At 43.5% G+C, this 27,438-nt stretch overlaps 1 protein-coding gene, 15 non-coding genes and 1 pseudogene across 16 annotated transcripts; all 17 read left to right on the forward strand.

Annotated features, from left to right (window-relative positions):
• Nucleotides 1-803: 803 nt before the first annotated feature.
• On the forward strand, nt 804-5,182 carry LOC115558990 (zinc finger MYM-type protein 1-like). Its single transcript, XM_030377573.1, has 4 exons — nt 804-1,634; nt 1,999-2,079; nt 2,214-2,294; nt 2,400-5,182. Exon 4 carries the CDS (start codon nt 2,882-2,884, stop codon nt 4,733-4,735), a length of 1,854 nt encoding a protein of 617 aa, XP_030233433.1. The 5' UTR covers nt 804-1,634; nt 1,999-2,079; nt 2,214-2,294; nt 2,400-2,881; the 3' UTR covers nt 4,736-5,182.
• Nucleotides 5,183-16,242: 11,060 nt separating this feature from the next.
• LOC115559331 (5S ribosomal RNA) lies at nt 16,243-16,361 on the forward strand. The gene has a single exon (XR_003979482.1). It is a non-coding gene; the product is annotated as a 5S ribosomal RNA (ribosomal RNA).
• Nucleotides 16,362-16,782: 421 nt separating this feature from the next.
• On the forward strand, nt 16,783-16,901 carry LOC115559390 (5S ribosomal RNA). Its single transcript, XR_003979535.1, has one exon. It is a non-coding gene; the product is annotated as a 5S ribosomal RNA (ribosomal RNA).
• Nucleotides 16,902-17,322: 421 nt separating this feature from the next.
• Nucleotides 17,323-17,441, forward strand: LOC115559364 (5S ribosomal RNA). The gene has a single exon (XR_003979517.1). It is a non-coding gene; the product is annotated as a 5S ribosomal RNA (ribosomal RNA).
• Nucleotides 17,442-17,862: 421 nt separating this feature from the next.
• Nucleotides 17,863-17,981, forward strand: LOC115559367 (uncharacterized; annotated as a pseudogene).
• Nucleotides 17,982-18,402: 421 nt separating this feature from the next.
• Nucleotides 18,403-18,521, forward strand: LOC115559340 (5S ribosomal RNA). The gene has a single exon (XR_003979491.1). It is a non-coding gene; the product is annotated as a 5S ribosomal RNA (ribosomal RNA).
• Nucleotides 18,522-18,942: 421 nt separating this feature from the next.
• LOC115559343 (5S ribosomal RNA) lies at nt 18,943-19,061 on the forward strand. Its single transcript, XR_003979494.1, has one exon. It is a non-coding gene; the product is annotated as a 5S ribosomal RNA (ribosomal RNA).
• Nucleotides 19,062-19,482: 421 nt separating this feature from the next.
• LOC115559402 (5S ribosomal RNA) lies at nt 19,483-19,601 on the forward strand. The gene has a single exon (XR_003979546.1). It is a non-coding gene; the product is annotated as a 5S ribosomal RNA (ribosomal RNA).
• Nucleotides 19,602-20,022: 421 nt separating this feature from the next.
• On the forward strand, nt 20,023-20,141 carry LOC115559422 (5S ribosomal RNA). Its single transcript, XR_003979565.1, has one exon. It is a non-coding gene; the product is annotated as a 5S ribosomal RNA (ribosomal RNA).
• Nucleotides 20,142-20,562: 421 nt separating this feature from the next.
• LOC115559361 (5S ribosomal RNA) lies at nt 20,563-20,681 on the forward strand. The gene has a single exon (XR_003979514.1). It is a non-coding gene; the product is annotated as a 5S ribosomal RNA (ribosomal RNA).
• A 411-nt stretch (nt 20,682-21,092) lies between these two features.
• Nucleotides 21,093-21,211, forward strand: LOC115559414 (5S ribosomal RNA). The gene has a single exon (XR_003979557.1). It is a non-coding gene; the product is annotated as a 5S ribosomal RNA (ribosomal RNA).
• Nucleotides 21,212-21,632: 421 nt separating this feature from the next.
• Nucleotides 21,633-21,751, forward strand: LOC115559425 (5S ribosomal RNA). Its single transcript, XR_003979568.1, has one exon. It is a non-coding gene; the product is annotated as a 5S ribosomal RNA (ribosomal RNA).
• A 421-nt stretch (nt 21,752-22,172) lies between these two features.
• On the forward strand, nt 22,173-22,291 carry LOC115559365 (5S ribosomal RNA). Its single transcript, XR_003979518.1, has one exon. It is a non-coding gene; the product is annotated as a 5S ribosomal RNA (ribosomal RNA).
• A 3,241-nt stretch (nt 22,292-25,532) lies between these two features.
• On the forward strand, nt 25,533-25,651 carry LOC115559351 (5S ribosomal RNA). Its single transcript, XR_003979502.1, has one exon. It is a non-coding gene; the product is annotated as a 5S ribosomal RNA (ribosomal RNA).
• A 419-nt stretch (nt 25,652-26,070) lies between these two features.
• Nucleotides 26,071-26,189, forward strand: LOC115559353 (5S ribosomal RNA). Its single transcript, XR_003979504.1, has one exon. It is a non-coding gene; the product is annotated as a 5S ribosomal RNA (ribosomal RNA).
• Nucleotides 26,190-26,610: 421 nt separating this feature from the next.
• On the forward strand, nt 26,611-26,729 carry LOC115559420 (5S ribosomal RNA). The gene has a single exon (XR_003979563.1). It is a non-coding gene; the product is annotated as a 5S ribosomal RNA (ribosomal RNA).
• Nucleotides 26,730-27,150: 421 nt separating this feature from the next.
• LOC115559358 (5S ribosomal RNA) lies at nt 27,151-27,270 on the forward strand. The gene has a single exon (XR_003979510.1). It is a non-coding gene; the product is annotated as a 5S ribosomal RNA (ribosomal RNA).
• Nucleotides 27,271-27,438: the final 168 nt, after the last annotated feature.

Consider the following 27,438-nt stretch of genomic DNA (forward strand, 5'->3'; position numbering starts at 1 on the left):
CTCTGAAATCCTGTCTCTCATCTCTTTTCCTTGGTAAACCTTTTCTTTGATGTGCAAGAAGTTTGTACAGGGTTCGAGTAGGGAGGGCCGACCGTTGTCAAGCACGGTTGTCCTAAAGGTGTTGACTGTTGGTATATGCGCTTTCCCCAAGCAGACTTCTCCAACCAGCACCCATCCTAGGTCCAAGCGTTGGGCAAAGGGGGCATTGTGGGGGCCATTGACAAGTTCCCTAACTTTGTGCGCTCTTATTATATCTCTACCAAGTAACAGGAGGATCTCAGCAGTTGGGTCGACCTCTGGGATGTGCTCTGCTACCTTGACAAGATGTGGATGATGACGAGCTGCATTTGGGGTTGGGATTTCAGAGCGGTTATCAAGAATGTCGTTGCACTCGATGAGTGGTGGGAGAGGGATTGTGACCTTTCCGTCCAGTGACTCGACCACGACGTCTACAGCCCTGCGCCCAGATGTTTCCACTACACCAGAGCATGTCTTCAGATAATAAGAGTATGGTTTGCACTCAATGTTAAACAGCTCAAAAAGGCTGGACCTTGCTAGCGACCGGTTGCTTTGGTCATCTAGGATCAGGGCCGGCGATTGGCATAGGCGACCTAGGCAATTGCCTAGGGCGACAAATGTGTTGGGGGCGCCCTCTAGCGGCGCCCTTAATTAATTTAATTTAATTAAACAAGCGAAGATTTTTTTTTATTATTAAACACGATTATCCTAGGGCGCCCCCTCAGCCAGACGTTTAGTTAATCGTTTTTTTTTATGTTTTTTGTAAATCATTTTCCATGGGGGGGGGGGGGGGCGTTGCGGGGCGTGAAAGACGTTACGTTCGGTAAATTAAGATGCGTCGATCAAGGGCGTTGCGGGGCGTTGCGTGGCGTGAAAGACGTTACGTTCGGTAAATTAAGATGCGTCGATCAAGCTTGACATAGGTATTGACTCTTAAAATGAAAAGGACTAAAGTTAAACCCTCTGGCGCGCAAGGACGAAAACGTAAAAAAGAAGAAGAAGAAAAGAAAGCCCAGTATAGAGGTAATTGACGTTGACCTCTGCCATTATAGTGTCAAACTCATGTCAGGCTGTCAAGTGCATCATGTAACATTGCGGCCGCTCAGGCAGCTACCGCGGCGCTAGCCACCGCTAGCCACCGACTTTTAAGGGACAATTCCGGTATTTTGAACATTGAGCCCCGTTTCTGGTTTGTCTAGGATGAAATAAGAGTGATTACCAACGAAATTCTTACTATTGGTCCTGTCCCGGGTATTTGGCTAATTTTGAATTCTATAATTCGAAATGATTGAATTTTCAAATCGCGTTTTCAGGCCCCCCCTAACCCTAACCGGAAACGGAAAGGGAGACTGGTTGTAGTCTTTTTGCTCGGTTCTCCGTATCAACCGTAGGGCTAAAACCGAGCGAAAAGACTACAACCAGTAATCTCCCTTTCCTTTTACGGTTCGGTTTCGGTTTCAATGAATTTACAAAAGGCCAAATAAAACACGGAATAAACAGTATTTCGTATATATATTTTTTTAATTGGCCAGATGCACTCAAGCAATATTTGCAGAAGCCAGCACCTGCAGGAGAAAGGACACCTGATCCGTCATGTTCACCTCTCTCTGAACTTTGTAAGTACAACTAATAATAATAATAATAATAATACATTTAATTTAGAGGCGCCTTTCAAGACACCCAAGGTCACCTTACAGAGCACTACTAGTACTAGTACTATTGTTGCTGTTTTTGTTATTGTTATTATTAGCAATTATTACTATTATTATTATAACTTTTTTGTTATTAGTAGTATTATTTAGTCTTGTAGCAGCCTAGTAGTAATAATAGTAGTGGTGGTAGTAATTGTAAGTTACCTACTACAAGTTACATGGTCAGATAAAATGTATTTGTACAATACAACTATGTGGAAGGATGATAGAAATGACCAAATGCAATTGTGTAATGAACAGCATGGATGAACTCTATGTTTAAATACAGCTGCAGCAGGAGAAGGGACATCCAGTAGTAGTACTCCAGGGACCAGTGGAACACAGGCCAGGTACACACAGCCTGCATCAGGTGAGTGAGTCTATTTAATAGTATTTATTCAAGCCACGTCCATAGCTTGTTTTCTAAAAGTAATTCAAATACATGATCATTTTCACATCATTATTAAACACTGCTTGTCTGGTATACTATATGCTTGAATACAGGTGAAGGTGAAGGGACATCAAGCACTCAGGGCATCAGTGAAACACAGACGACTGAGACCAGGGACACGCAGCCTGAAGCAAGTAAGTCCTTTGCATAACTAAGCCAACAACCACCTGACAAAATGTACTTGAAGATCCCTATGAAATCCCTATGAAACTAATTTCAACCACATCTGGCTGATACAGGTGAAGGGGCCACATCTAGTATTCCAGGCACCAGTAAAACACAGACCACTGAGACCAGTGAAGGAACAACAACCGCAACATGCTCTGCTACTACACTGCCGCCTGCAGACACCTCACCCTCCTCAATTCCTAATATCCAGGGAGCACCCATAGATCCTGCTGACTGGCCAGCCCTCTGTGATGCGGTAAGGACTGAGTTAGTTAGTAGAGGACCATACAAGACCAATCCAGACTTTACATTTCCCAAAAGAGATGATGGGAGAAGCTGCCACCACCACTACTTCTACAGGAAATTAGTCAATGGGGAGAAAGTCAAGAGAAGCTGGCTTGTATATTCAAGGAAAACCAATACTCTGTACTGCTTCTGCTGCAAGCTCTTTTCAAAGAAACATTTTAACCTCAATAGTAGTGGCCTAAATGACTGGAAGAATTGCGGGGAGATCCTGAAAAGCCATGAGCAAAGTTCAGAGCATTTAGGGCACATGACCTCATGGAAGGAACTGGAGACTCGACTTGAAAAGGGCCAAACAATTGACAAAATGGAAATGGCACTCCTTCAAGCTGAAAGGAGGAGGTGGCGTGATGTGCTGACCAGGTTGGTCGCCATAATACAGTCTTTGGCCGAGCGAAATATTCCCATGCGGGGGAGCTCAGACAGACTATACCAGCCAAATAATGGGAACTTCCTTAAGGAAGTTGAGCTCATGGCCAGGTTTGACCCAGTTCTCAAACAACATGTTGCTGATGTGGAGAGAGGAGCCAGGCATGCAACATACTTGTCAAAGGATATTCAAAATGAACTAATTGATTGCATTGGTGAAAAAATTGTTCACTATATGTTAAGGGAGATAAAGCTGGCCAAATACTATTCCATTATTTTGGATTGCACCCCAGACCTCAGCCACGTAGAGCAGTTGTCGGTTATAGTTAGAATTGTTGCAGCAGACGACACCGACACCCCAAAAATAAAAGAACATTTCATGGGGTTCCTTGAAGTTGAATCATCCACGGGAGAAAGCCTCTCCAACCTCATTCTGAAGAGACTAGAAGAGTTCAACCTTCCCTTCGAAGACTGCCGGGGACAGTCTTACGACAACGGCGCAAATATGAAGGGAAAGGTCAAAGGTGTCCAAGCTAGACTTCTGAAAAAAAATCCAAGAGCTTTATTCGTCCCGTGCGGAGCACATACTTTAAATCTTGTTGTTGCGGATGCAGCAAAAAGTTCTACGGATGCACTCAGTTATTTTGGCTACCTACAAAGAATTTTTACACTATTCTCTGCCTCCACACAAAGGTGGGCCATCCTAAAGCACCACGTCCAAACAACTGTGAAATCCTGGTCAGATACAAGATGGGAAAGTCGAATTAGCAGTGTGCAGGCTGTGAGATTCCAGACAGCGGAGGTGAGGGATGCCCTTCTTGAGGTCAGGGAGAAAGCCACTGACTCAATGGTAATAACTGAAGCACAGTCTTTGGCTGAAGAAGTTGGGTCATACCGCTTCACCATTTGTAGCATTGTGTGGTATGACATGCTGGCCAAAATACATCATGTCAGCAAAGCATTGCAGTCTGTGTCAATGCAGCTGGATGTGGCTCTGAATCTCCTGAGGAAAACAGTAGACTCTCTGGTGAGCTATAGAAGCACTGGGTTCGCTTCTGCTCAGGTATCCGCAAGAGATCTCTGTGAGGAGATCAATGTGGACACCGTCCTAAAGCAGAAGAGGCTGAGAAAAACAAAGAGACAGTTCTCTTATGAATCCCCTGATGAGCCAGAAGGAGACGCACTTAAGAAATTAGAAATTTCCTTCTTCAATGTTATTGTCGATGCGTCGGTAACATCACTGCAAGAACGCTTCAAGCTTTTGGGTGATGTTCAGGACAAGTTTGGAGTGTTAATTAACTTCCCTAATTTGACAGAGGAAGAACTCGCCCAGGAGTGCGAAACCCTCAGCAACACTCTGAGCCAAGGTGACCATAAAGACTTTGACGGGAGGGAACTGGCACTTGAGTTGAACAATTTCCAAGCATTGCCAAAAGCCGGCATGACGACAATGGAAATTCTAAATCACTTAAAAGAGAAGAAACTTGAAGAAGTTTTCCCAAATATGTGGGTGGCCCTAAGAATTGCTGTCACATTACCTGTGACTGTAGCTTCTGCTGAAAGAAGCTTCTCAAAATTAAAATTACTGAAGACCTACCTAAGGTCAACGATGAGTCAAGAACGCCTCAATGGGCTTGCACTGATGAGCGTCAACCAAGAGGTCTCAAGTCAGATATCATTTGATGATACCATCAACACATTTGCCATTAGGAAGTCTAGAATTGTCAAATTCTAATGCTGCGTCACTTTGAAAGGTCAATAGAAATGCCCGATACAACTGCACTTTTGTTCGTAGAGTGTTTAATAGTTAAACTGGTGTCCATTATAGTGTTCTTTTAGTGTGTTTTTTTTTTAAGTTCATAACATTCTTTGTAGCATTTTTGTATATATTTGCATATTTTGACTTGATACTTTTGGCTTATTTTTACTTGTATGCTTAAGTGTTTATGAATGTATATAAGTCATTTAAAATAATTAAAAAGAAAATATTCTGAAACATTTCTGTTTGTTGTCCATGCATCACACATTTATTTGCAATGTAGTATAGTGGAGCTATAATTGTGTGAAAATGCTGCAAGCAAAGTAAAGGTAAATCAGTTAATATGCGTCTTAAGTGATGTTTAATATAGCAATGTAAATTAACAGGGCAACGCTCGGCTCGCTATTGGGGGGGGGGGGGGCGCAAAAACTCAATCTCGCCTAGGGCTACAAAAGGGCCAGAACCGGCCCTGTCTAGGATGACGTAGGCCTTGATAGCTTTGTCTGATTGACCTTTGGGATATAGCTTCACAAGACAAATCTTGGAACATGACCAGCCAACGTTTCCTGTGCCACAGACCTCTGTGCAGTTTGAGTTAACAACAGCTTTACTGGTGCTGCTCTCTTCCTCCTCCCCGCCATTGTGTGGTGGAGTTGAAGGGGCCTTGACTTGAGGTGCAGGTCCAGGGTGCATGGCAGAGTCGTGATAGGAGCTATCACACTCCAAACACTTAACTGCATTCGGACAGTCCTTAGCAAGGTGAGTAGTTGAGCCACAGCACTTAAAGCAGATCCCTTTTTCTTTGAGAAAGGCCTTTCTTTCCTCCAGCTTCATGGCTCTGAAGGCTTTGCAGCGTTTGAGAGGATGTGGCTTGCCATGTATTGGACAGCTTTTGTTAGGGTCGCTGGCTCCTTTGTTTATACTTAGGCTTGTTGGGGCGATGTCCGTCTTGTGGACTGAAATTGGGTACTTTGTGCCTTTAAAGAAGGTTCTTTCAGACTTTGCAGGCGAGCCACTAGTGCTTGGGATAGCAAAGCTAGGGTCGTTCCTTTTACGTGCTTCGCTGCACACAAACTTGCTGAAGAACTCAAACGGTGGAAATCTTCCTCTATTTTCTTCCTTGTGTTTTGAACCAACTGAAATCCATTTTTCTTGAAGCCCATAGGGCAGTTTCCCAACTATGGGTTCAATGCCACGTGCGGTATCCAGGTAGGAGAGAGCTGGGAGGTAGCCATCCTCCTTGGCGCACTGCACTTCCATCAACAAGTCTGCTAGTTCCCGTAGCTTCGTCTGTTCTTTTGCTGAGACTCTTGGGAAATTATCGAGTCGGTCGAAAAGAGCTTTTTCAATTATTTCGGGTGCTGCATAACATTCCTGGAGGCGTTCCCAGGCCTTTGTGAGTGCTATGACTGGGTTTGTTATGTACACTGACCGTAGACGTTTAACGTGGTTGCCAGATTCTTTACCAAGCCATTTTGTCATTAAGTCCAATTCCTCAGTAGCTGTAAGGCCTAGCCCTTGAGTGGCGCTGATGTATGACGACTGCCAAGCACGATAATGTTCAGGCTGATCGTCAAACTGATATAAACTTGAACTCACCAGGTCCCGTCGAGCCAAATACTGCGCCAGGTGTTCGACCATGGGTCCAGTGTAGGGAGCTGTCGGTGCTCTCTGGGGATAGAAGGGCTGTGCTGACCTGTTCGAGTCGGTGTGGTTCACCTTTGAGCCTCTCTGTTGGTCAGATTCTCCATGCGGAGCCTGGTTTTCTATCTTAACCCCTGGTGGAACATATAGATCAGGAGGCTGACATGTTGACTGGGTAGCTTTAATGGCTGGTTGAGCTGGGGGGTCGTTAGAAGGATGGCCTTTATATGAGTGCGGGTCGAAGTGAGACGTAATGTATTCTTTTGTCCGTCTCATTTTATCCTCTTCTGATGGGCCTACTTCATCTACCAGCATATACTTTTCCATACCGTCTGCTGCTTCCCACACAGCTGCTTCAGCCTCAGCCATTGCTGCCTCTCTGCGAATGGTGAGCGCTTCTAGCTCGACATCTTTCTTTGCCTTTTCCAGCTGATATGTAGCTTCTCTGTCAGCCTTTTCTTTCTGGTGCTCTGCCTCCTTAGCAGCCCTCTCTATTTTAGCTTTGGCTTCTTGTTCAGCGAATGCAAGATGTGTTCTAGCTGCCTCTGCTTTAGCTCGTACACGTATTAATGAGCTACTTGATGCCGTAGATGACCTGGAACTTCTTTTGCTGGCCACCGAAATCTTGTCGCTTTGTTGAGCTTCCATCTTACCACGATGTACAACGCCAGCTCTTTAACGTCTTTTCACTGTGTTGTCCTCACTGCAGTGTAGCAACTGCAGCTATACAACTAGTTAAACTTTTCCTTATAAATGAAGACGTGAGTCGTAGTAAGCTTTAGTTGCTCTTTACTGTGGCTCTTTTTCTCATTGTACAAGGTCAGAGTGAAAACTGTAACAAAACAAATACGAAAATTACCATTTAGCATTGAAACAGGTGCTTTCCACATGTAAATAAATCGTTTTTAGCCACAAACATATCACATGCATTTTTCATGTAAATAGTACTTTCTAACATTAACTTATGAATGTAATAATGAAATTATCAACTTACGACGTTGCCTCTGTGACGTTTACATTGATACAATCATGCGGTTGAACACAGAAATGTAGATATGCAAATTCGGTTAGCTTCCTCAGACTACTGAACTAAAACAAACCTATGACCCGGAAACATTAGGGTTGAAAACGGCCCTTCAAAATAAGAGCTTTTTCAAAACAAAGACCATTCAGATTTATGCTTGAAAGGCAACACAGTCATCAATCCCTTCAGATTCCACACATTACACAGTAATTGATCTGTGCTAAGCGTTTTTCTCTATTCCAATACCATCTGACAGCCCTACCCATGGTTTTTATCATAGTGATATGATCATGTTAAAGTCACTTAACCCAAATGTTCTCCTCCCCAGATGGCAAGGACCAACCAAGGTGTTACTGACTACGAGGACTGCAGTCAAACTCCAAGGAAAACCAGAATGGATCCATGCAAGCCGATGCCGCCCAGCACCTCCAGAAGAGGAAAGCACCAACGCCTCGAATGGACCACCTCTACCGTGATCTGCATAATACTCCTGATGAGCCCAGCAGACCAATGCAACGCAACCACCAGCAACATCGACCGACTCCCGACCATAGCGGAACCCCAGCTAACCACATCATCACACAACCAGTTTGCAAGCCTACTTGCTACAGCTCAAACCCACTTCAACACCACCAAGAATGGGCCCCTTACTCAAATGAAGAGTTACCAAATGGAAAATAATAATAATAATAATGCATTTTATTTAGAAAAGCGCCTTTCAGGTCACTCAAGGACACTGTACATCACACACAATAAAACACACAATGAAATATACAAAAAACGTGATAAAATAGACATAGAAAGGACAACATAATAAGTTAAAATACATAGGGCAGAATGGCAGGAAGCATGGAGGTTAGAGAGAGTAGGCAGTCCGAAACAGGTGGGTTTTTAGTTGTGCTTTGAAAATGGGGAGAGAGTCACAGTTTCGGAGGTCGGGTGGTAGAGAGTTCCAGAGCTGGGGAGCAGAGCGACTGAAGGCTCTGCCCCCCATAGTGCTGAGGCGGGCAGGGGGCACAGAGAGGTGGATGGAGGAGGAGGATCGAAGGGAATGGGTGGGGATGTTAATGTGCAGGAGATCAGAGAGGTAGGGAGGGGCGAGGTTGTGGATGGCCATGAATGTAAACACTAGGAGTTTGTAGTTAATGCGGTGGGTTACGGGGAGCCAGTGGAGCTGCTGGAGGACAGGGGTGATGTGATGGTATGAGGGGGTCTTTGTGATGATGCGGGCGGCAGAGTTTTGGACCAGTTGTAGTTTGCGGAGGGACTTGTGGGGGAGGCCGAAGAGGAGAGAATTGCAGTAGTCCAGACGGGAGGTGACGAGGCTGTGAACAAGGATGGCGGTGGTGTGGGGGTGAGGGAGGGGCGGAGTCTGTTGATGTTGCGGAGATGGAAATATGCAGTGCGGGTAGTGGTGTTGATGTGAGAATGGAAGGAAAGTGTGCTATCGAGGATGACACCCAAGCTCTTAACCTGAGGGGAGGGGGAAACTGAGGAGCTGTCGATGGTGAGAGAGAAGGTATTGACTTTCGCTAGTGTGGATTTAGTGCCGAGGAGGAGCATTTCAGTTTTATTGCAGTTTAGTTTAAGGAAGTTTGAGGTGAACCAGGTTTTTATTTCGGAGAGACAGTCGGTGAGGGAGGGGGGTGGGAGTGAGGAATTGGGTTTGCAGGAAAGGTAGAGCTGGGTGTCATCCGCGAAGCAGTGGAACTGGATATTGTATTTGCGGAGGATGTGGCCGAGGGGGAGGAGATAGATGATGAATAGAAGAGGCCCCAGGACAGATCCCTGAAAAATGAGTGACCTAACATGCCAGACATAAATTTTACTAATGTACATATTGATCATTTACTTTTACTAATTTCTTTGAATTTGCAATTTTACTAATGTACATATTGATTACTTTATTAATGATTGATTTTTACTAATTTCTTTGAATTTTGTTCCTATTATTCTGTGTTTTAACTTGTTTCACCATCATTTGTAATCCTGTGCCATAATATACCACCTGTAATAAGTGTTGATCTTATTATCAAAAAGGGAGGAACTGTCGTGGAAATATCAATCATAACTATAAATATACAATCACATACAAATTATATTAACCTTGTTTATATAATTATTACATTAGAAGGAACTGTATTCATTCTCTCTGTATCTTAAAACAAATCCCTTCCCCTCTTAACTGAGAGAGGTTAAGTTAATTCGTATTCAAGTTCCCACTGGAGCCAGTAAGTCTGGTTTTGTGACCAGGCCAATCGACTGACTTCTTTGTTGTGTAAACTATTTACAGCCACCATGTCTTACAAACCTGCAGACATGTCCAATAACCACCCATTGTATTACAAATTGACTTGGCCTTAGGTCACTCCCACTCCCTACCCACAATGGAAACGTTCCCTATAAGAATGTTGTTCACCTATTGTTTCATCGAATGTGTTCTTGGTAAACTTTGCTGCCAGTACTTTTCCCATGATCATGCCTTAAGATTAAATCAAATATTTCGCTGTCCGACGTGTCCGTGAGAGAACTTTCTCTTCATCATTAATGTATTCCACTTCCAAATGGTGGAGTATGGCCCTGTAACCCTTTGATAAGCTTAGTAACACGTTTGCATTGAGATTGACAGAGGTATCAACATTTCTTGTTTTGATGCGTGCAAAATGCCTTTCAGAGCGCTGAAATCACTTTTTGACCAACAATGTGTTTTTGACCTTACATTGTTGATTTTGCTCAAAACTAAAGTATTCCTTTTCCAAATGGTGGAGTATGGACCTATGACCATTTGGTAAGCGTAGTAACACGTTTGCATTGAAATTGAAAGAGATATCAACATTTCTTGTATTTATGTGTGCAAAATGCATTTCAGAGCGCTAGAATAACTTTTTGACAATGTGTTTTTGATTTGTTTTTCTGAAATTAACAGAAATATCAACAGTTCAGGTTTTTATGCGTGCAAAATGCTTTTCAGAGCTCTAGAATCACTTTTTGACCAACAATGCGTTTTTGACCTTACATTGGTGATCTTGCTCAAAACTAATGTATTCCATTTCCAAATGGTGGAGTATGGCCCTGTAACCCTTTGGTAAGCTTAGTAACACGTTTGCATTGAAATTGACAGAGGTATCAACATTTCTTGTTTTGATGCGTGCAAAATGCATTTCAGAGCGCTAGAATCACTTTTTGACCAACAATGTGTTTTTGACTTGTTTTTCTGAAATTAACAGAGCTATCAACATTTCTTGTTTTGATGCGTGCAAAATGCTTTTCAGAGCGCTAGAATCACTTTTTGACAGACAATGTGTTTTTGACCTTACATTGTTGATTTTGCTCAAAACTAAAGTATTCCTTTTCCAAATGGTGGAGTATGGACCTATGACCCTTTGGTAAGCGTAGTAACACGTTTGCATTGAAATTGAAAGAGATATCAACATTTCTTGTATTTATGTGTGCAAAATGCATTTCAGAGCGCTAGAATAACTTTTTGACAATGTGTTTTTGATTTGTTTTTCTGAAATTAACAGAAATATCAACATTTCAGGTTTTTATGCGTGCAAAATGCTTTTCAGAGCTCTAGAATCACTTTTTGACCAACAATGCGTTTTTGACCTTACATTGGTGATCTTGCTCAAAACTAATGTATTCCACTTCCAAATGGTGGAGTATGGCCCAGTAACCCTTTGGTAAGCTTAGTAACACGTTTGCATTGAAATTGACAGAGGTATCAACATTTCTTGTTTTGATGCGTGCAAAATGCATTTCAGAGCGCTAGAATCACTTTTTGACCAACAATGTGTTTTTGACTTGTTTTTCTGAAATTAACAGAGCTATCAACATTTCTTGTTTTGATGCGTGCAAAATGCTTTTCAGAGCGCTAGAATCACTTTTTGACCAACAATGTGTTTTTGACCTTACATTGTTGATTTTGCTTGTTTTGATGCGTGCAAAATGCTTTTCAGAGCGCTAGAATCACTTTTTGACCAACAATGTGTTTTTGCCCTTACATTGTTGATTTTGCTCAAAACTAATGTATTCCACTTCCAAATGGTGGAGTATGGCCCTATAACCCTTTGGTAAGCTTAGTAACACGTTTGCATTGATATTGACAGAGATATCAACATTTCTTGTATTTATGTGTGCAAAATGCATTTCAGAGCGCTAGAATCACTTTTCACCAACAATGTGTTTTTGACTTGTTTTGATGAAATGAACATAAATATAAACATTTCTGGTTTTTATGCATGCAAAATGCTTTTCAGAGCGCTATAATCACTTTTTGACAGACAATGTGTTTTTGACCTTACATTGTTGATTTTGCTCAAAACTAATGTATTCCACTTCCAAATAGTGGAGTATGCCCCTATAACCCTTTGGTAAGCTGAGTAACTCGTTTGCATTGAAATTGACAGAGATATCAACATTTCTTGTATTTATGTGTGCAAAATGCATTTCAGAGCGCTAGAATCACTTTTTGACCAACAATGTGTTTTTGACCTTACATTGTTGATTTTGCTCAAAACGAATGTATTCCACTTCCAAATGGTGGAGTATGGCCCTATAACCCATTGGTAAGCTTAGTAACCCGTTGACATTGAAATTGACAGAGATATCAACAATTCTTTTTTTTATGCGTGCAAAACGCTTTTCAGAGTGCTAGAATCACTTTTTGACCAATAATGTGTTTTTGACCTTACATTGTTGATTTTGCTCAAAACTAAAGTATTCCACTTCCAAATGGTCGAGTATGGACCTATGACCCTTTGGTAAGCGTAATAACACGTTTGCATTGAAATTGACAGAGATATCAGCATTTCTTGTATTTATGTGTGCAAAATGCATTTCAGAGCGCTAGAATAACTTTTTGACAATGTCGTGGAAATATCAATCATAACTATAAATATACAATCACATACAAATTACATTAATCTTGTTTATATAATTATTACATTAGAAGGAACTGTATTCATTCTCCCTGTATCTTAAAACAAATCCCTTCATCTCTTAACTGAGAGAGGTTAAGTTAATTCGTATTCAAGTTCCCACTGGAGCCAGTAAGTCTGGTTTTGTGACCAGGCCAATCGACTGACTTCTTTGTTGTATAAACTATTTACAGCCACCATGTCTTACAAACCTGCAGACATGTCCAATAACCACCCATTGTATTACAAATTGACTTGGCCTCAGGTCACTCCCACTCCCTACCCACAATGGAAACGTTCCCTATAAGAATGTTTTTCACCTATTGTTTCATCGAATGTGTTCTCGGTAAACTTTGCTGCCAGTACTTTTCCCATGATCATGCCTTAAGATTAAATCAAATATTTCGCTGTCCGACGTGTCCGTGAGAGAACTTTCTCTTCATCAAATGGCCCAGCACCTCCAGAAGAGGAAAGCACCAACGCCTCGAATGGACCACCTCTACCGTGATCTGCATAATACTCCTGATGAGCCCAGCAGACCAATGCAACGCAACCACCAGCAACAACGACCGACTCCCGACCATAGTGGAACCCCAGCTAACCACATCATCACACAACCAGTTTGCAAGCCTACTTGCTACAGCTCAAACCCACTTTAACACCACCAAGAATGGGACCCTTACTCAAATGAAGAGTTACCAAATGGAAAATGAGTGACCTAACATGCTAGCCATAAATTTTACTAATGTACATATTGATCATTTACTTTTACTAATTTCTTTGAATTTGCAATTTTACTAATGTACAGATTGATTACTTTATTAATGATTGATTTTTACTAATTTCTTTGAATTTTGTTCCTATTATTCTGTGTTTTAACTTGTTTCACCATCATTTGTAATCCTGTGCCATAATATACCACCTGTAATAAGTGTTGATCTTATGATCAAAAAGGGAGGAACTGTCGTGGAAATATCAATCATAACTATAAATATACAATCACATACAAATTATATTAACCTTATTAATATAATTATTACATTAGAAGGAACTGTATTCATTCTCCCTGTATCTTAAAACAAATCCCTTCATCTCTTAACTGAGAGAGGTTAAGTTAATTCGTATTCAAGTTCCCACTGGAGCCAGTAAGTCTGGTTTTGTGACCAGGCCAATCGACTGACTTCTTTGTTGTGTAAACTATTTACAGCCACTATGTCTTACAAACATGCAGACATGTCCAATAACCACCCATTGTATTACAAATTGACTTGGCCTTAGGTCACTCCCACTCCCTACCCACAATGGAAACGTTCCCTATAAGAATGTTGTTCACCTATTGTTTCATCGAATGTGTTCTCGGTAAACTTTGCTGCCAGTACTTTTCCCATGATCATGCCTTAAGATTAAATCAAATATTTCGCTGTCCGACGTGTCCGTGAGAGAACTTTCTCTTCATCAGACAAACAATGTGTTTTTGATTTGTTTTTCTGAAATTAACAGAAATATCAACATTTCAGGTTTTTATGCGTGCAAAATGCTTTTCAGAGCTCTAGAATCACTTTTTGACCAACAATGCGTTTTTGACCTTACATTGGTGATCTTGCTCAAAGCTAATGTATTCCACTTCCAAATGGTGGAGTATGGCCCTGTAACCCTTTGGTAAGCTTAGTAACACGTTTGCATTGAAATTGACAGAGGTATCAACATTTCTTGTTTTGATGCGGGCAAAATGCATTTCAGAGCGCTAGAATCACTTTTTGCCCAACAATGTGTTTTTGACTTGTTTTTCTGAAATTAACAGAGTTATCAACATTTCTTGTTTTGATGCGTGCAAAATGCTTTTCAGAGTGCGAGAATCACTTTTTGACCAACAATGTTTTTTTGACCTTACATTGTCAATTTTGCTCAAAACTAATGTATTCCAAATGGTGGAGTATGGCCCTGTAACCCTTTGGTAAGCTTAGTAACACGTTTGCATTGAAATTGACAGAGGTATCAACATTTCTTGTTTTGATGCGGGCAAAATGCATTTCAGAGCGCTAGAATCACTTTTTGCCCAACAATGTGTTTTTGACTTGTTTTTCTGAAATTAACCGAAATATCAACATTTCTGGTTGTTATGCGTGCAAACATTTTTTCAGAGCGCTAGAATCACTTTTTGACCAACAATGTGTTTTTGACCTTACATTGTTGATTTTGCTCAAAACTAATGTATTCCACTTCCAAATGGTGGAGTATGGCCCTATAACCCTATGGTAAGCTGAGCAACAAGTTTGCATTGAAATTGACAAAGATATCAGCTAAATGCATTTCGGAGCGCTAGAGTCACTTTTTGTCCAACAATGTGTTTTTGACTTGTTTTTCTGAAATTAACAGAAATATCAACATTTCTGTTTTTTATGCATGCAAAATGCTTTTCAGAGCGCTATAATCACTTTTTGACCGACAATGTGTTTTTGACCTTACATTGTTGATTTTGCTCAAAACTAATGTATTCCACTTCCAAATAGTGGAGTATGCCCCTATAACCCTTTGGTAAGCTGAGTAACTCGTTTGCATTGACATTGACAGAGAAATCAACATTTCTTGTATTTATGTGTGCAAAATGCATTTCAGACCGCTAGAATCACTTTTCAACCAACAATGTGTTTTTCACCCCACATTGTTGATTTCGCTCAAAACGAATGTATTCCACTTCCAAATGGTTTAGTATGGCCCAATAACCCTTTGGTAAGCTTAGTAACACGTTTGAATTGAAATTGACAAATATCAACATTTCTCGTTTTTATGCCTGCAAAATGCTTTTCAGAAAGCTAGAATCACTTTTCGACCATAAATGTGTTTTTGACCTTACATTGTTGATTTCGCTCAAAACGAATGTATTCCACTTCCAAATGGTTTACTATGGCCCAATAACCCTTTGGTAAGCTTAGTAACACGTTTGAACGGAAATTGACACACATCAACATTTCTTGTTTTTATGCCTGCAAAATGCTTTTCAGAGCGCCAGAATCAATTTTCAACCAACAATGTGTTTTTCACCTCGCATAGTTGATTTCGCTCAAAACTAATGTATTCCACTTCCAAATGGTTTGGTATGGCCCAACAACCCTTTGGTAAGCTTAGTAACACGTTTGAATTGAAATTGACAGAGATATCAACATTTCTTGTTTTTATGCCTGCAAAATGCTTTTCAGAGAGCTAGAATCATTTTTCAACCAACAATGTGTTTTTCACCTCACATTGTTGATTTCGCTCAAAACTAATGCATTCCACTTCCAAATGGTTTACTATGGCCCAATAACCCTTTGGTAAGCTTAGTAACACGTTTGAACTGAAATTGACACACATCAACATTTCTTATTTTTATGCCTGCAAAATGCTTTTCAGAGCACCAGAATCACTTTTCAACCAACAATGTGTTTTTCACCTTACATTGTTGATTTTGCTCAAAACTAATGTATTCCACTTCCAAATGGTTTAGTTAACACGTTTGAATTGAAATTGACAGATATCAACATTTCTTGTTTTTATGCCTGCAAAATGCTTTTCAGAGCGCTTACATACAGGCTCTGACGACGTCTCCTCAAACTCTATTTGTGAAACATGTGGACAGTGTAGTGACGTAGCAGAGAGCTGCAATGACGGCGGTCCACCTTAGTCCATCCCAGGTTCTGCAACGCTATGTTTCTTCAAAAGATCACGCAAACGATGACGCCCAAGCAGTGTAATGCATTGCGTTCAAATATGTAACTCTGAGTCTGGAATAACGTATTCATTCATTCATTATGGATCTAATCATTGTTTCTGTACAAGTCCCGTCTCTGGCCACGGCAGCGCTCTCACTCCTTACGTCCTCCCCCTGTATAAAAGCTTATATGGTCAAGTCTATAAATGCTTACGGCCATACCACCTTAGGCACGCCCGATCTCGTCTGATCTCGGAAGCTAAGCAGGGTCGGGCCTGGTTAGTACTTGGATGGGTGACCGCCTGGGAATACCAGGTGCTGTAAGCATTATACTTTTTCAACTCGAGCTCATTGGATGCAATGGCCTACCGTGCGCTGATCTTTAGCGCCCACTGTTTTTGAGAATTTAAGCAACATACAGACTCTGACGACGTCTCCTCAAGCTCTATTTGTGAAACATGTGGACAGTGTAGTGACGTAGCAGAGAGCTGCAATGACGGCGGTCCACCTTAGTCCATCCCAGGTTTTGCAACGCTACGTTTCTTCTAAAGATCACGCAAACGATGACGCCAAAGCAGTGTAATGCATTGCGTTCAAATATGTAACTCTGAGTCTGGAATAACGTATTCATTCATTCATTATGGATCTAATCATTGTTTCTGTACAAGTCCCGTCTCTGGCCACGGCAGCGCTCTCACTCCTTACGTCCTCCCCCTGTATAAAAGCTAATATGGTCAAGTCTAAAATTGCTTACGGCCATACCACCTTAGGCACGCCCGATCTCGTCTGATCTCGGAAGCTAAGCAGGGTCGGGCCTGGTTAGTACTTGGATGGGTGACCGCCTGGGAATACCAGGTGCTGTAAGCATTATACTTTTTCAACTCGAGCTCATTGGATGCAATGGCCTACCGTGCGCTGATCTTTAGCGCCCACTGTTTTGGAGAATTTAAGCAACATACAGACTCTGACGACGTCTCCCCAAACTCTATTTGTGAAACATGTGGACAGTGTAGTGACGTAGCAGAGAGCTGCAATGACGGCGGTCCACCTTAGTCCATCCCAGGTTCTGCAACGCTACGTTTCTTCAAAAGATCACGCCAACGATGACGCCCAAGCAGTGTAATGCATTGCGATCAAATATGTAACTCTGAGTCTGGAATAACGTATTCATTCATTCATTATGGATCTAATCATTGTTTCTGTACAAGTCCCGTCTCTGGCCACGGCAGCGCTCTCACTCCTTACGTCCTCCCCCTGTATAAAAGCTTATATGGTCAAGTCTATAAATGTTTACGGCCATACCACCATAGGCACGCCCGATCTCGTCTGATCTCGGAAGCTAAGCAGGGTCGGGCCTGGTTAGTACTTGGATGGGTGACAGCCTGGGAATACCAGGTGCTGTAAGCATTATACTTTTTCAACTCGAGCTCATTGGATGCAATGGCCTACCGTGCGCTGATCTTTAGCGCCCACTGTTTTGGAGAATTTAAGCAACATACAGACTCTGACGACGTCTCCTCAAACTCTATTTGTGAAACATGTGGACAGTGTAGTGACGTAGCAGAGAGCTGCAATGACGGCGGTCCACCTTAGTCCATCCCAGGTTTTGCAATGCTACTTTTCTTCTAAAGATCACGCAAACGATGACGCCCAAGCAGTGTAATGCATTGCGTTCAAATATGTTGCTCTGAGTCTGGAATAACGTATTCATTCATTCATTATGGATCTAATCATTGTTTCTGTACAAGTCCCGTCTCTGGCCACGGCAGCGCTCTCACTCCTTACGTCCTCCCCCTGTATAAAAGCTTACATGGTCAAGTCTATAAATGCTTATGGCCATACCACCATAGGCACGCCCGATCTCGTCTGATCTCGGAAGCTAAGCAGGGTCGGGGCTGGTTAGTACTTGGATGGGTGACCGCCTGGGAATACCAGGTGCTTTAAGCATTATACTATTTCAACTCCAGCTCATTGGATGCAATGGCCTACCGTGCGCTGATCTTTAGCGCCCACTGTTTTGGAGAATTTAAGCAACATACAGACTCTGACGACGTCTCCTCAAACTCTATTTGTGAAACATGTGGACAGTGTAGTGACGTAGCAGAGAGCTGCAATGACGGCGGTCCACCTTAGTCCATCCCAGGTTTTGCAACGCTACGTTTCTTCAAAAGATCACGCAAACGATGACGCCCAAGCAGTGTAATGCATTGCGTTCAAATATGTTGCTCTGAGTCTGGAATAACGTATTCATTCATTCATTATGGATCTAATCATTGTTTCTGTACAAGTCCCGTCTCTGGTCACGGCAGCGCTCTCACTCCTTACGTCCTCCCCCTGTATAAAAGCTAATGTGGTCAAGTCTAAAATTGCTTACGGCCATACCACCTTAGGCACGCCCGATCTCGTCTGATCTCGGAAGCTAAGATGGGTCGGGCCTGGTTAGTACTTAGATGGGTGACCGCCTGGGAATACCAGGTGCTGTAAGCATTATACTTTTTCAACTCGAGCTCATTGGATGCAATGGCCTACCGTGCGCTGATCTTTAGCGCCCACTGTTTTGGAGAATTTAAGCAACATACAGACTCTGACGACGTCTCCTCAAACTCTATTTGTGAAACATGTGGACAGTGTAGTGACGTAGCAGAGAGCTGCAATGACGGCGGTCCACCTTAGTCCATCCCAGGTTTTGCAATGCTACGTTTCTTCTAAAGATCACGCAAACGATGACGCCCAAGCAGTGTAATGCATTGCGTTCAAATATGTTGCTCTGAGTCTGGAATAACGTATTCATTCATTCATTATGGATCTAATCATTGTTTCTGTACAAGTCCCGTCTCTGGCCACGGCAGCGCTCTCACTCCTTACGTCCTCCCCCTGTATAAAAGCTTACATGGTCAAGTCTATAAATGCTTACGGCCATACCACCATAGGCACGCCCGATCTCGTCTGATCGCGGAAGCTAAGTAGGGTCGGGCCTGGTTAGTACTTGGATGGGTGACCGCCTGGGAATACCAGGTGCTGTAAGCATTATACTTTTTCAACTCGAGCTCATTGGATGCAATGGCCTACCGTGCGCTGATCTTTAGCGCCCACTGTTTTGGAGAATTTAAGCAACATACAGACTCTGACGACGTCTCCTCAAGCTCTATTTGTGAAACATGTGGACAGTGTAGTGACGTAGCAGAGAGCTGCAATGACGGCGGTCCACCTTAGTCCATCCCAGGTTTTGCAACGCTACGTTTCTTCAAAAGATCACGCAAACGATGACGCCCAAGCAGTGTAATGCATTGCGTTCAAATATGTAACTCTGAGTCTGGAATAACGTATTCATTCATTCATTATGGATCTAATCATTGTTTCTGTACAAGTCCCGTCTCTGGCCACGGCAGCGCTCTCACTCCTTACGTCCTCCCCCTGTATAAAAGCTAATATGGTCAAGTTTATATATGCTTACGGCCATACCACCTTAGGCACGCCCGATCTCGTCTGATCTCGGAAGCTAAGCAGGGTCGGGCCTGGTTAGTACTTGGATGGGTGACCGCCTGGGAATACCAGGTGCTGTAAGCATTATACTTTTTCAACTCGAGCTCATTGGATGCAATGGCCTACCGTGCGCTGATCTTTAGCGCCCACTGTTTTGGAGAATTTAAGCAACATACAGACTCTGACGACGTCCCCTCAAACTCTATTTGTGAAACATGTGGACAGTGTAGTGACGTAGCAGAGAGCTGCAATGACGGCGGTCCACCTTAGTCCATCCCAGGTTTTGCAACGCTACGTTTCTTCAAAAGATCACGCAAACGATGACGCCCAAGCAGTGTAATGCATTGCGTTCAAATATGTAACTCTGAGCCTGGAATAACGTATTCATTTATTCATTATGGATCTAATCATTGTTTCTGTACAAGTCCCGTCTCTGGCCACGGCAGCGCTCTCACTCCTTACGTCCTCCTCCTGTATAAAAGCTAATATGGTCAAGGCTATAAATGCTTACGGCCATACCACCTTAGGCATGCCCGATCTCGTCTGATCTCGGAAGCTAAGCAGGGTCGGGCCTGGTTAGTACTTGGATGGGTGACCGCCTGGGAATACCAGGTGCTGTAAGCATTATACTATTTCAACTCGAGCTCATTGGATGCAATGGCCTACCGTGCGCTGATCTTTAGTGCCCACTGTTTTGGAGAATTTAAGCAACATACAGACTCTGACGACGTCTCCTCAAACTCTATTTGTGAAACATGTGGACAGTGTAGTGACGTAGCAGAGAGCTGCAATGACGGCGGTCCACCTTAGTCCATCCCAGGTTTTGCAACGCTACGTTTCTTCTAAAGATCACGCAAACGATGACGCCCAAGCAGTGTAATGCATTGCGTTCAAATATGTTGCTCTGAGTCTGGAATAACGTATTCATTCATTCATTATGGATCTAATCATTGTTTCTGTACAAGTCCCGTCTCTGGCCACGGCAGCGCTCTCACTCCTTACGTCCTCCCCCTGTATAAAAGCTTACATGGTCAAGTCTATAAATGCTTACGGCCACACCACCATAGGCACGCCCGATCTCGTCTGATCTCGGAAGCTAAGCAGGGTCGGGCCTGGTTAGTACTTGGGTGGGTGACCGCCTGGGAATACCAGGTGCTGAAAGCATTATACTTTTTCAACTCGAGCTCATTGGATGCAATGCGCTGATCTTTAGCGCCCACTGTTTTGGAGAATTTAAGCAACATACAGACTCTGACGACGTCTCCTCAAGCTCTATTTGTGAAACATGTGGACCGTGTAGTGACGTAGCAGAGAGCTGCAATGACGGCGGTCCACCTTAGTCTATCCCAGGTTTTGCAACGCTACGTTTCTTCAAAAGATCACGCAAACGATGACGCCCAAGCAGTGTAATGCATTGCGTTCAAATATGTAACTCTGAGTCTGGAATAACGTATTCATTCATTCATTATGGATCTAATCATTGTTTCTGTACAAGTCCCGTCTTTGGCCACGGCAGCGCTCTCACTCCTTACGTCCTCCCCCTGTATAAAAGCTAATATGGTCAAGTTTATATATGCTTACGGCCATACCACCTTAGGCACGCCCGATCTCGTCTGATCTCGGAAGCTAAGCAGGGTCGGGCCTGGTTAGTACTTGGATGGGTGACCGCCTGGGAATACCAGGTGCTGTAAGCATTATACTTTTTCAACTCGAGCTCATTGGATGCAATGGCCTACCGTGCGCTGATCTTTAGCGCCCACTGTTTCGGAGAACTTAAATAACATACAGACTCTGACGACGTCTCCTCAAACTCTATTTGTGAAACATGTGGACAGTGTAGTGACGTAGCAGAGAGCTGCAATGACGGCGGTCCACCTTAGTCCATCCCAGGTTTTGCAACGCTACGTTTCTTCAAAAGATCACGCAAACGATGACGCCCAAGCAGTGTAATGCATTGCGTTCAAATATGTAACTCTGAGTCTGGAATAACGTATTCATTTATTCATTATGGATCTAATCATTGTTTCTGTACAAGTCCCGTCTCTGGCCACGGCAGCGCTCTCACTCATTACGTCCTCCTCCTGTATAAAAGCTAATATGGTCAAGGCTATAAATGCTTACGGCCATACCACCTTAGGCACGCCCGATCTCGTCTGATCTCGGAAGCTAAGCAGGGTCGGGCCTGGTTAGTACTTGGATGGGTGACCGCCTGGGAATACCAGGTGCTGTAAGCATTATACTATTTCAACTCGAGCTCATTGGATGCAATGGCCTACCGTGCGCTGATCTTTAGCGCCCACTGTTTTGGAGAATTTAAGCAACATACAGACTCTGACGACGTCTCCTCAAACTCTATTTGTGAAACATGTGGACAGTGTAGTGATGTAGCAGAGAGCTGCAATGACGGCGGTCCACCTTAGTCCATCCCAGGTTTTGCAACGCAACGTTTCTTCTAAAGATCACGCAAACGATGACGCCAAAGCAGTGTAATGCATTGCGTTCAAATATGTAACTCTGAGTCTGGAATAACGTATTCATTCATTCATTATGGATCTAATCATTGTTTCTGTACAAGTCCCGTCTCTGGCCACGGCAGCGCTCTCACTCCTTACGTCCTCCTCCTGTATAAAAGCTAATATGGTCAAGTCTATAAATGCTTACGGCTATACCACCTTAGGCACGCCCGATCTCGTCTGATCTCGGAAGCTAAGCAGGGTCGGGGCTGGTTAGTACTTGAATGGGTGACCGCCTGGGAATACCAGGTGCTGTAAGCATTATACTATTTCAACTCAAGCTCATTGGATGCAATGGCCTACCGTGCGCTGATCTTTAGCGCCCACTGTTTTGGAGAATTTAAGCAACATACAGACTCTGACGACGTCTCCTCAAACTCTATTTGTGAAACATGTGGACAGTGTAGTGACGTAGCAGAGAGCTGCAATGACGGCGGTCCACCTTAGTCCATCCCAGGTTTTGCAACGCTACGTTTCTTCAAAAGATCACGCAAACGATGACGCCCAAGCAGTGTAATGCATTGAATTCAATTCAATTCAATTTTATTTATATAGCCCTTAATCACCATTACAGTCTCAAAGGGCTTTAACAGGCCAAATATTTGTGACACCCCCCTTTACCCATGCCCCCACACGGGCAAGAAAAAACTCCCTTGAATCAGCAAGGAAGAAATCTTGAGAAGAAACGCAGTGTAGGGGATCCCTTCTTCCAGGGATGGTCAGGAGTGCAATGGGTGCCACAATTGGCATACAGGTAAATACATGTACATCATATTAAAATGGTGATGGGGTTCTGGCCGGTTATCCATAAGGAGAGTCCAGGCATCCAGTCCAGCACCCGCAGCACGCTACAACTGACAGAAAAGTGAATTAGAACGGGAAAGTACATAGTGGGAATGTATAATGTAATAAGAAAAGCACAAGCAGACAGAGTAGTCTTCACTACGCATCTGTTGTTTTCACACTCCAAATGCAAGATTGTAGAGGTGCGTTTTGAGCTTCCCTTTGAATAGCTCCACAGAGTCAGCTTCCCTGATCGCTGATGGCAGCCTATTCCATAGAAAGGGGGCTCGATAGGCAAACGCTCTCTGTCCAGCCGATTTCTTTTTAACCTTCGGCAATGAAAGAAGGCCGGCTCCCGAAGACCGGAGAGACCGAGAAGGACTATAAGGAATGATCAGGTCCTTCAGGTACAATGGAGATAGTCCATGCAAGGCTTTATAGGTCAGCAATAGCACCTTAAAGTCTGATCTGAAAGTTATTGGTAGCCAATGTAAAGAGGCGAGAATAGGTGTAATATGATCAAACTTTCTCGTTCTGGTCAGCAATCTAGCTGCCGCATTGTGTACCAGCTGTAAACTCTTTATAGTAGAGTTCGGTAATCCCGAGAACAATGCATTGCAATAGTCCAGTCTTGACGAGACAAACGCATGAATCAGTGTCTCTGCATCCACTTCAGATAACATTGATCTGATTCTTGCAATGTTTCTCAAATGGAAAAAGGCAATTCTAGTTATACTTCTTATATGCTGATCAAAGCATAGTTGAGGGTCAAACAAGACACCAAGATTTCTGACGGATGCACTCTGTGGGATGGCGAAGCCATCCAACCACAGAGAGACATCCTCAAACTTTTCCCGGTCCCGCTTCGAGCCGATAATCATCAGCTCCGTCTTCCCAGAATTAAGCTGTAGGAAGTTTTGTGACATCCAGCCCTTCACAGCAGCCAAACAAGACTCAACCTTTTGAATCTGGGCAGAATCCCCGGAATCTACAGGAATGTAGAGCTGGGTGTCATCCGCATAGCAATGGAAACTAATTCCGAAGCCGCGGATAACGTCACCGAGGGGAAGCATATAAATTGCAAAAAGCAATGGACCAAGAACCGACCCTTGTGGTACGCCAAAGCGCAACTTACAATGCTTCGATTCTGCACCCTCATGAAGCACAAATTGGGTTCTATCTGTGAGGTACGATTCAAGCCAACCAAGAGCCGTACCCCCGAAACCAACATAGTGTTCAAGACGGTGGAGAAGAGTGCTATGGTCAATCGTATCAAACGCAGCGCTCAGATCCAACATCACAAGCATTGTGCTTGTATTTTTATCCAAAGCAAGAAGGATGTCATTTACAACTCTTGTAATAGCAGTTTCAGTTGAGTGGAAATTCCTGAACCCCGACTGGAAAGGTTCGAAGAGATTATTCCTCGCCAAATAGTCAACAATTTGCTTTGCTACAATCCTTTCCAGTACCTTAGACAAGAAGGGCAGATTCGATATAGGCCGATAGTTCCTGACTAATTCAGGATCTAGGCCAGGCTTTTTAAGTAGCGGTTTTAACACCGCAGCCTTGAAATTGGAAGGAACAATTCCTGTTGAAAACGAAAGATTCATAAGCAAGAGGATAACAGGCCCCACCGTTGGAAAAAGATCCTTAAGAACCCTAGAAGGGAGCGGATCCAACACACAAGTTGTTGGCTTTGAGGCCTTTATCACCCTTTCAAGTTCCACCAAGGAAATCGCCTTAAACTCCAAAAGAGTTGCGTCGGAATTCACCATCCTATTTGGCAGAACCCCATCCTGCCCCACAGGATGTGTAGGATTAGCCGCCCGGTAAGCATCAATTTCCTCTCTAATTGATTGAATCTTATTCTCAAAGAAATCCATAAATTCACCTGCCGAAATCGAGGAGCCTACGGTCTGATTCTGTTTCTGAGTGAGACTCCTCACCGTGTCAAAAAGAAATTTAGGATTATTTCTATTCAAATTAATGATACTAGAAAAGTAGGCGTTCCTGGCGATAGTCAGCGCGCCCTTATAGGTGATCAGACTATTATGCCATGCAAGATGAAAGACCTCAAGTTTAGTCGAGCGCCATTTGCGTTCAAGGATCCTGCAATTTCGCTTCAAAATGCGAGTTTCTGCATCAAACCAAGGAGCTGGTTTTTTCAATGTTCGTTTTTTAGTTACGTACGGAGCAACTGAATCAATGGCAACAGACAAGGCAATGTTGAGGTCATCAGTAAGGCACTCCACAGAACCACTATAGTTACAGAGAGGTGCAAGTGAACCAGATAACTTATCTTCCATAGCTGTAATGGTTGCAGGTGTGATGCGGCGACAGCTGAAAGTAGCTTGCTGATCGTCGCAGGGGCAGGATACCACCACCTGGAAGGTGAGCAAAAAGTGGTCTGATAAAGCTGAGGTGTAGGAAGAGACCACTAGCTGCGAAATGTCAACACCGCGGGTCAGAACGAGATCCAACGTGTTTCCACCGATGTGGGTTGGTTGCTGGACGAGCTGTTTGAAGCCAAGCGTATCTGTAATGGACAGAAAAGCCAGGGGCGTTCAAATATGTTGCTCTGAGTCTGGAATAACGTATTCATTCATTCATTATGGATCTAATCATTGTTTCTGTACAAGTCCCGTCTCTGGCCACGGCAGCGCTCTCACTCCTTACGTCCTCCCCCTGTATAAAAGCTAATATGGTCAAGTCTATAATTGCTTACGGCCATACCACCTTAGGCACGCCCGATATCGTCTGATCTCGGAAGCTAAGCAGGGTCGGGCCTGGTTAGTACTTGGATGGGTGACCGCCTGGGAATACCAGGTGCTGTAAGCATTATACTTTTTAAACTCGAGCTCATTGGATGCAATGGCCTACCGTGCGCTGATCTTTAGCGCCCACTGTTTTGGAGAATTTAAGCAACATACAGACTCTGACGACGTCTCCTCAAACTCTATTTGTGAAACATGTGGACAGTGTAGTGATGTAGCAGAGAGCTGCAATGACGGCGGTCCACCTTAGTCCATCCCAGGTTTTGCAACGCTACGTTTCTTCTAAAGATCACGCAAACGATGACGCCAAAGCAGTGTAATGCATTGCTTTCAAATATGTAACTCTGAGTCTGGAATAACGTATTCATTCATTCATTATGGATCTAATCATTGTTTCAGTACAAGTCCCGTGTCTGGCCACGGCAGCGCTCTCACTCCTTACGTCCTCCCCCTGTATAAAAGCTAATATGGTCGTCTATAATTGCTTACGGCCATACCAGCTTAGGCACGCCCGATCTCGTATGATCTCGGAAGCTAAGCAGGGTCGGGCCTGGTTAGTACTTGGATGGGTGACCGCCTGGGAATACCAGGTGCTGTAAGCATTATACTTTTTCAACTCGAGCTCATTGGATGCAATGGCCTACCGTGCGCTGATCTTTAGCGCCCACTGTTTTGGAGAATTTAAGCAACATACAGACTCTGACGACGTCTCCTCAAGCTCTATTTGTGAAACATGTGGACAGTGTAGTGACGTAGCAAAGAGCTGCAATGACGGCGGTCCACCTTAGTCCATCCCAGGTTTTGCAACGCTACGTTTCTTCTAAAGATCACGCAAACGATGACGCCAAAGCAGTGTAATGCATTGCGTTCAAATATGTAACTCTGAGTCTGGAATAACGTATTCATTCATTCATTATGGATCTAATCATTGTTTCTGTACAAGTCCCGTCTCTGGCCACGGCAGCGCTCTCACTCCTTACGTCCTCCCCCTGTATAAAAGCTAATATGGTCAAGTCTATAATTGCTTACGGCCATACCACCATAGGCACGCCCGATCTCGTCTGATCTCGGAAGTTAAGCAGGGTCGGGCCTGGTTAGTACTTGGATGGGTGACCGCCTGGGAATACCAGGTGCTGTAAGCATTATACTTTTTCAACTCGAGCTCATTGGATGCAATGGCCTACCGTGCGCTGATCTTTAGCGCCCACTGTTTTGGAGAATTTAAGCAACATACAGACTCTGACGACGTCTCCTCAAACTCTATTTGTGAAACATGTGGACAATGTAGTGACGTAGCAGAGAGCTGCAATGACGGCGGTCCACCTTAGTCCATCCCAGGTTTTGTAACGCTACGTTTCTTCAAAAGATCGCGCAAACGATGACGCCAAAGCAGTGTAATGCATTGCGTTCAAATATGTAACTCTGAGTCTGGAATAACGTATTCATTTATTCATTATGGATCTAATCATTGTTTCTGTACAAGTCCCGTCTCTGGCCACGGCAGCGCTCTCACTCCTTACGTCCTCCTCCTGTATAAAAGCTAATATGGTCAAGTCTATAAATGCTTACGGCCATACCACCTTGGGCACGCCCGATCTTGTCTGATCTCGGAAGCTAAGCAGGGTCGGGCCTGGTTAGTACTTGGATGGGAGACCTCCTCGGAAGGCCAGGTTGCTGTAAGTAGTGACGGGAAATTGTAAAAAAATTGAAAGCATTAAAAAGATAAAAAAAAAAAAAAAAAAGGCACGCCCGATCTCGTCTGATCTCGGAAGCTAAGCAGGGTCGGGCCTGGTTAGTACTTGGATGGGTGACTGCCTGGGAATACCTGGTGCTGTAAGCATTATACTTTTT

Source organism: Gadus morhua, chromosome 14 (genome assembly GCF_902167405.1).
Source record: "Gadus morhua chromosome 14, gadMor3.0, whole genome shotgun sequence".
In the NCBI taxonomy this organism is placed as follows: Eukaryota; Metazoa; Chordata; class Actinopteri; order Gadiformes; family Gadidae; genus Gadus; species Gadus morhua.

Bases quoted from the DNA above. Each gene is read 5' to 3' on its own strand.
- LOC115558990 (XM_030377573.1), top strand. From the start codon at position 2,882: ATGACCTCATGGAAGGAACTGGAGACTCGACTTGAAAAGGGCCAAACA.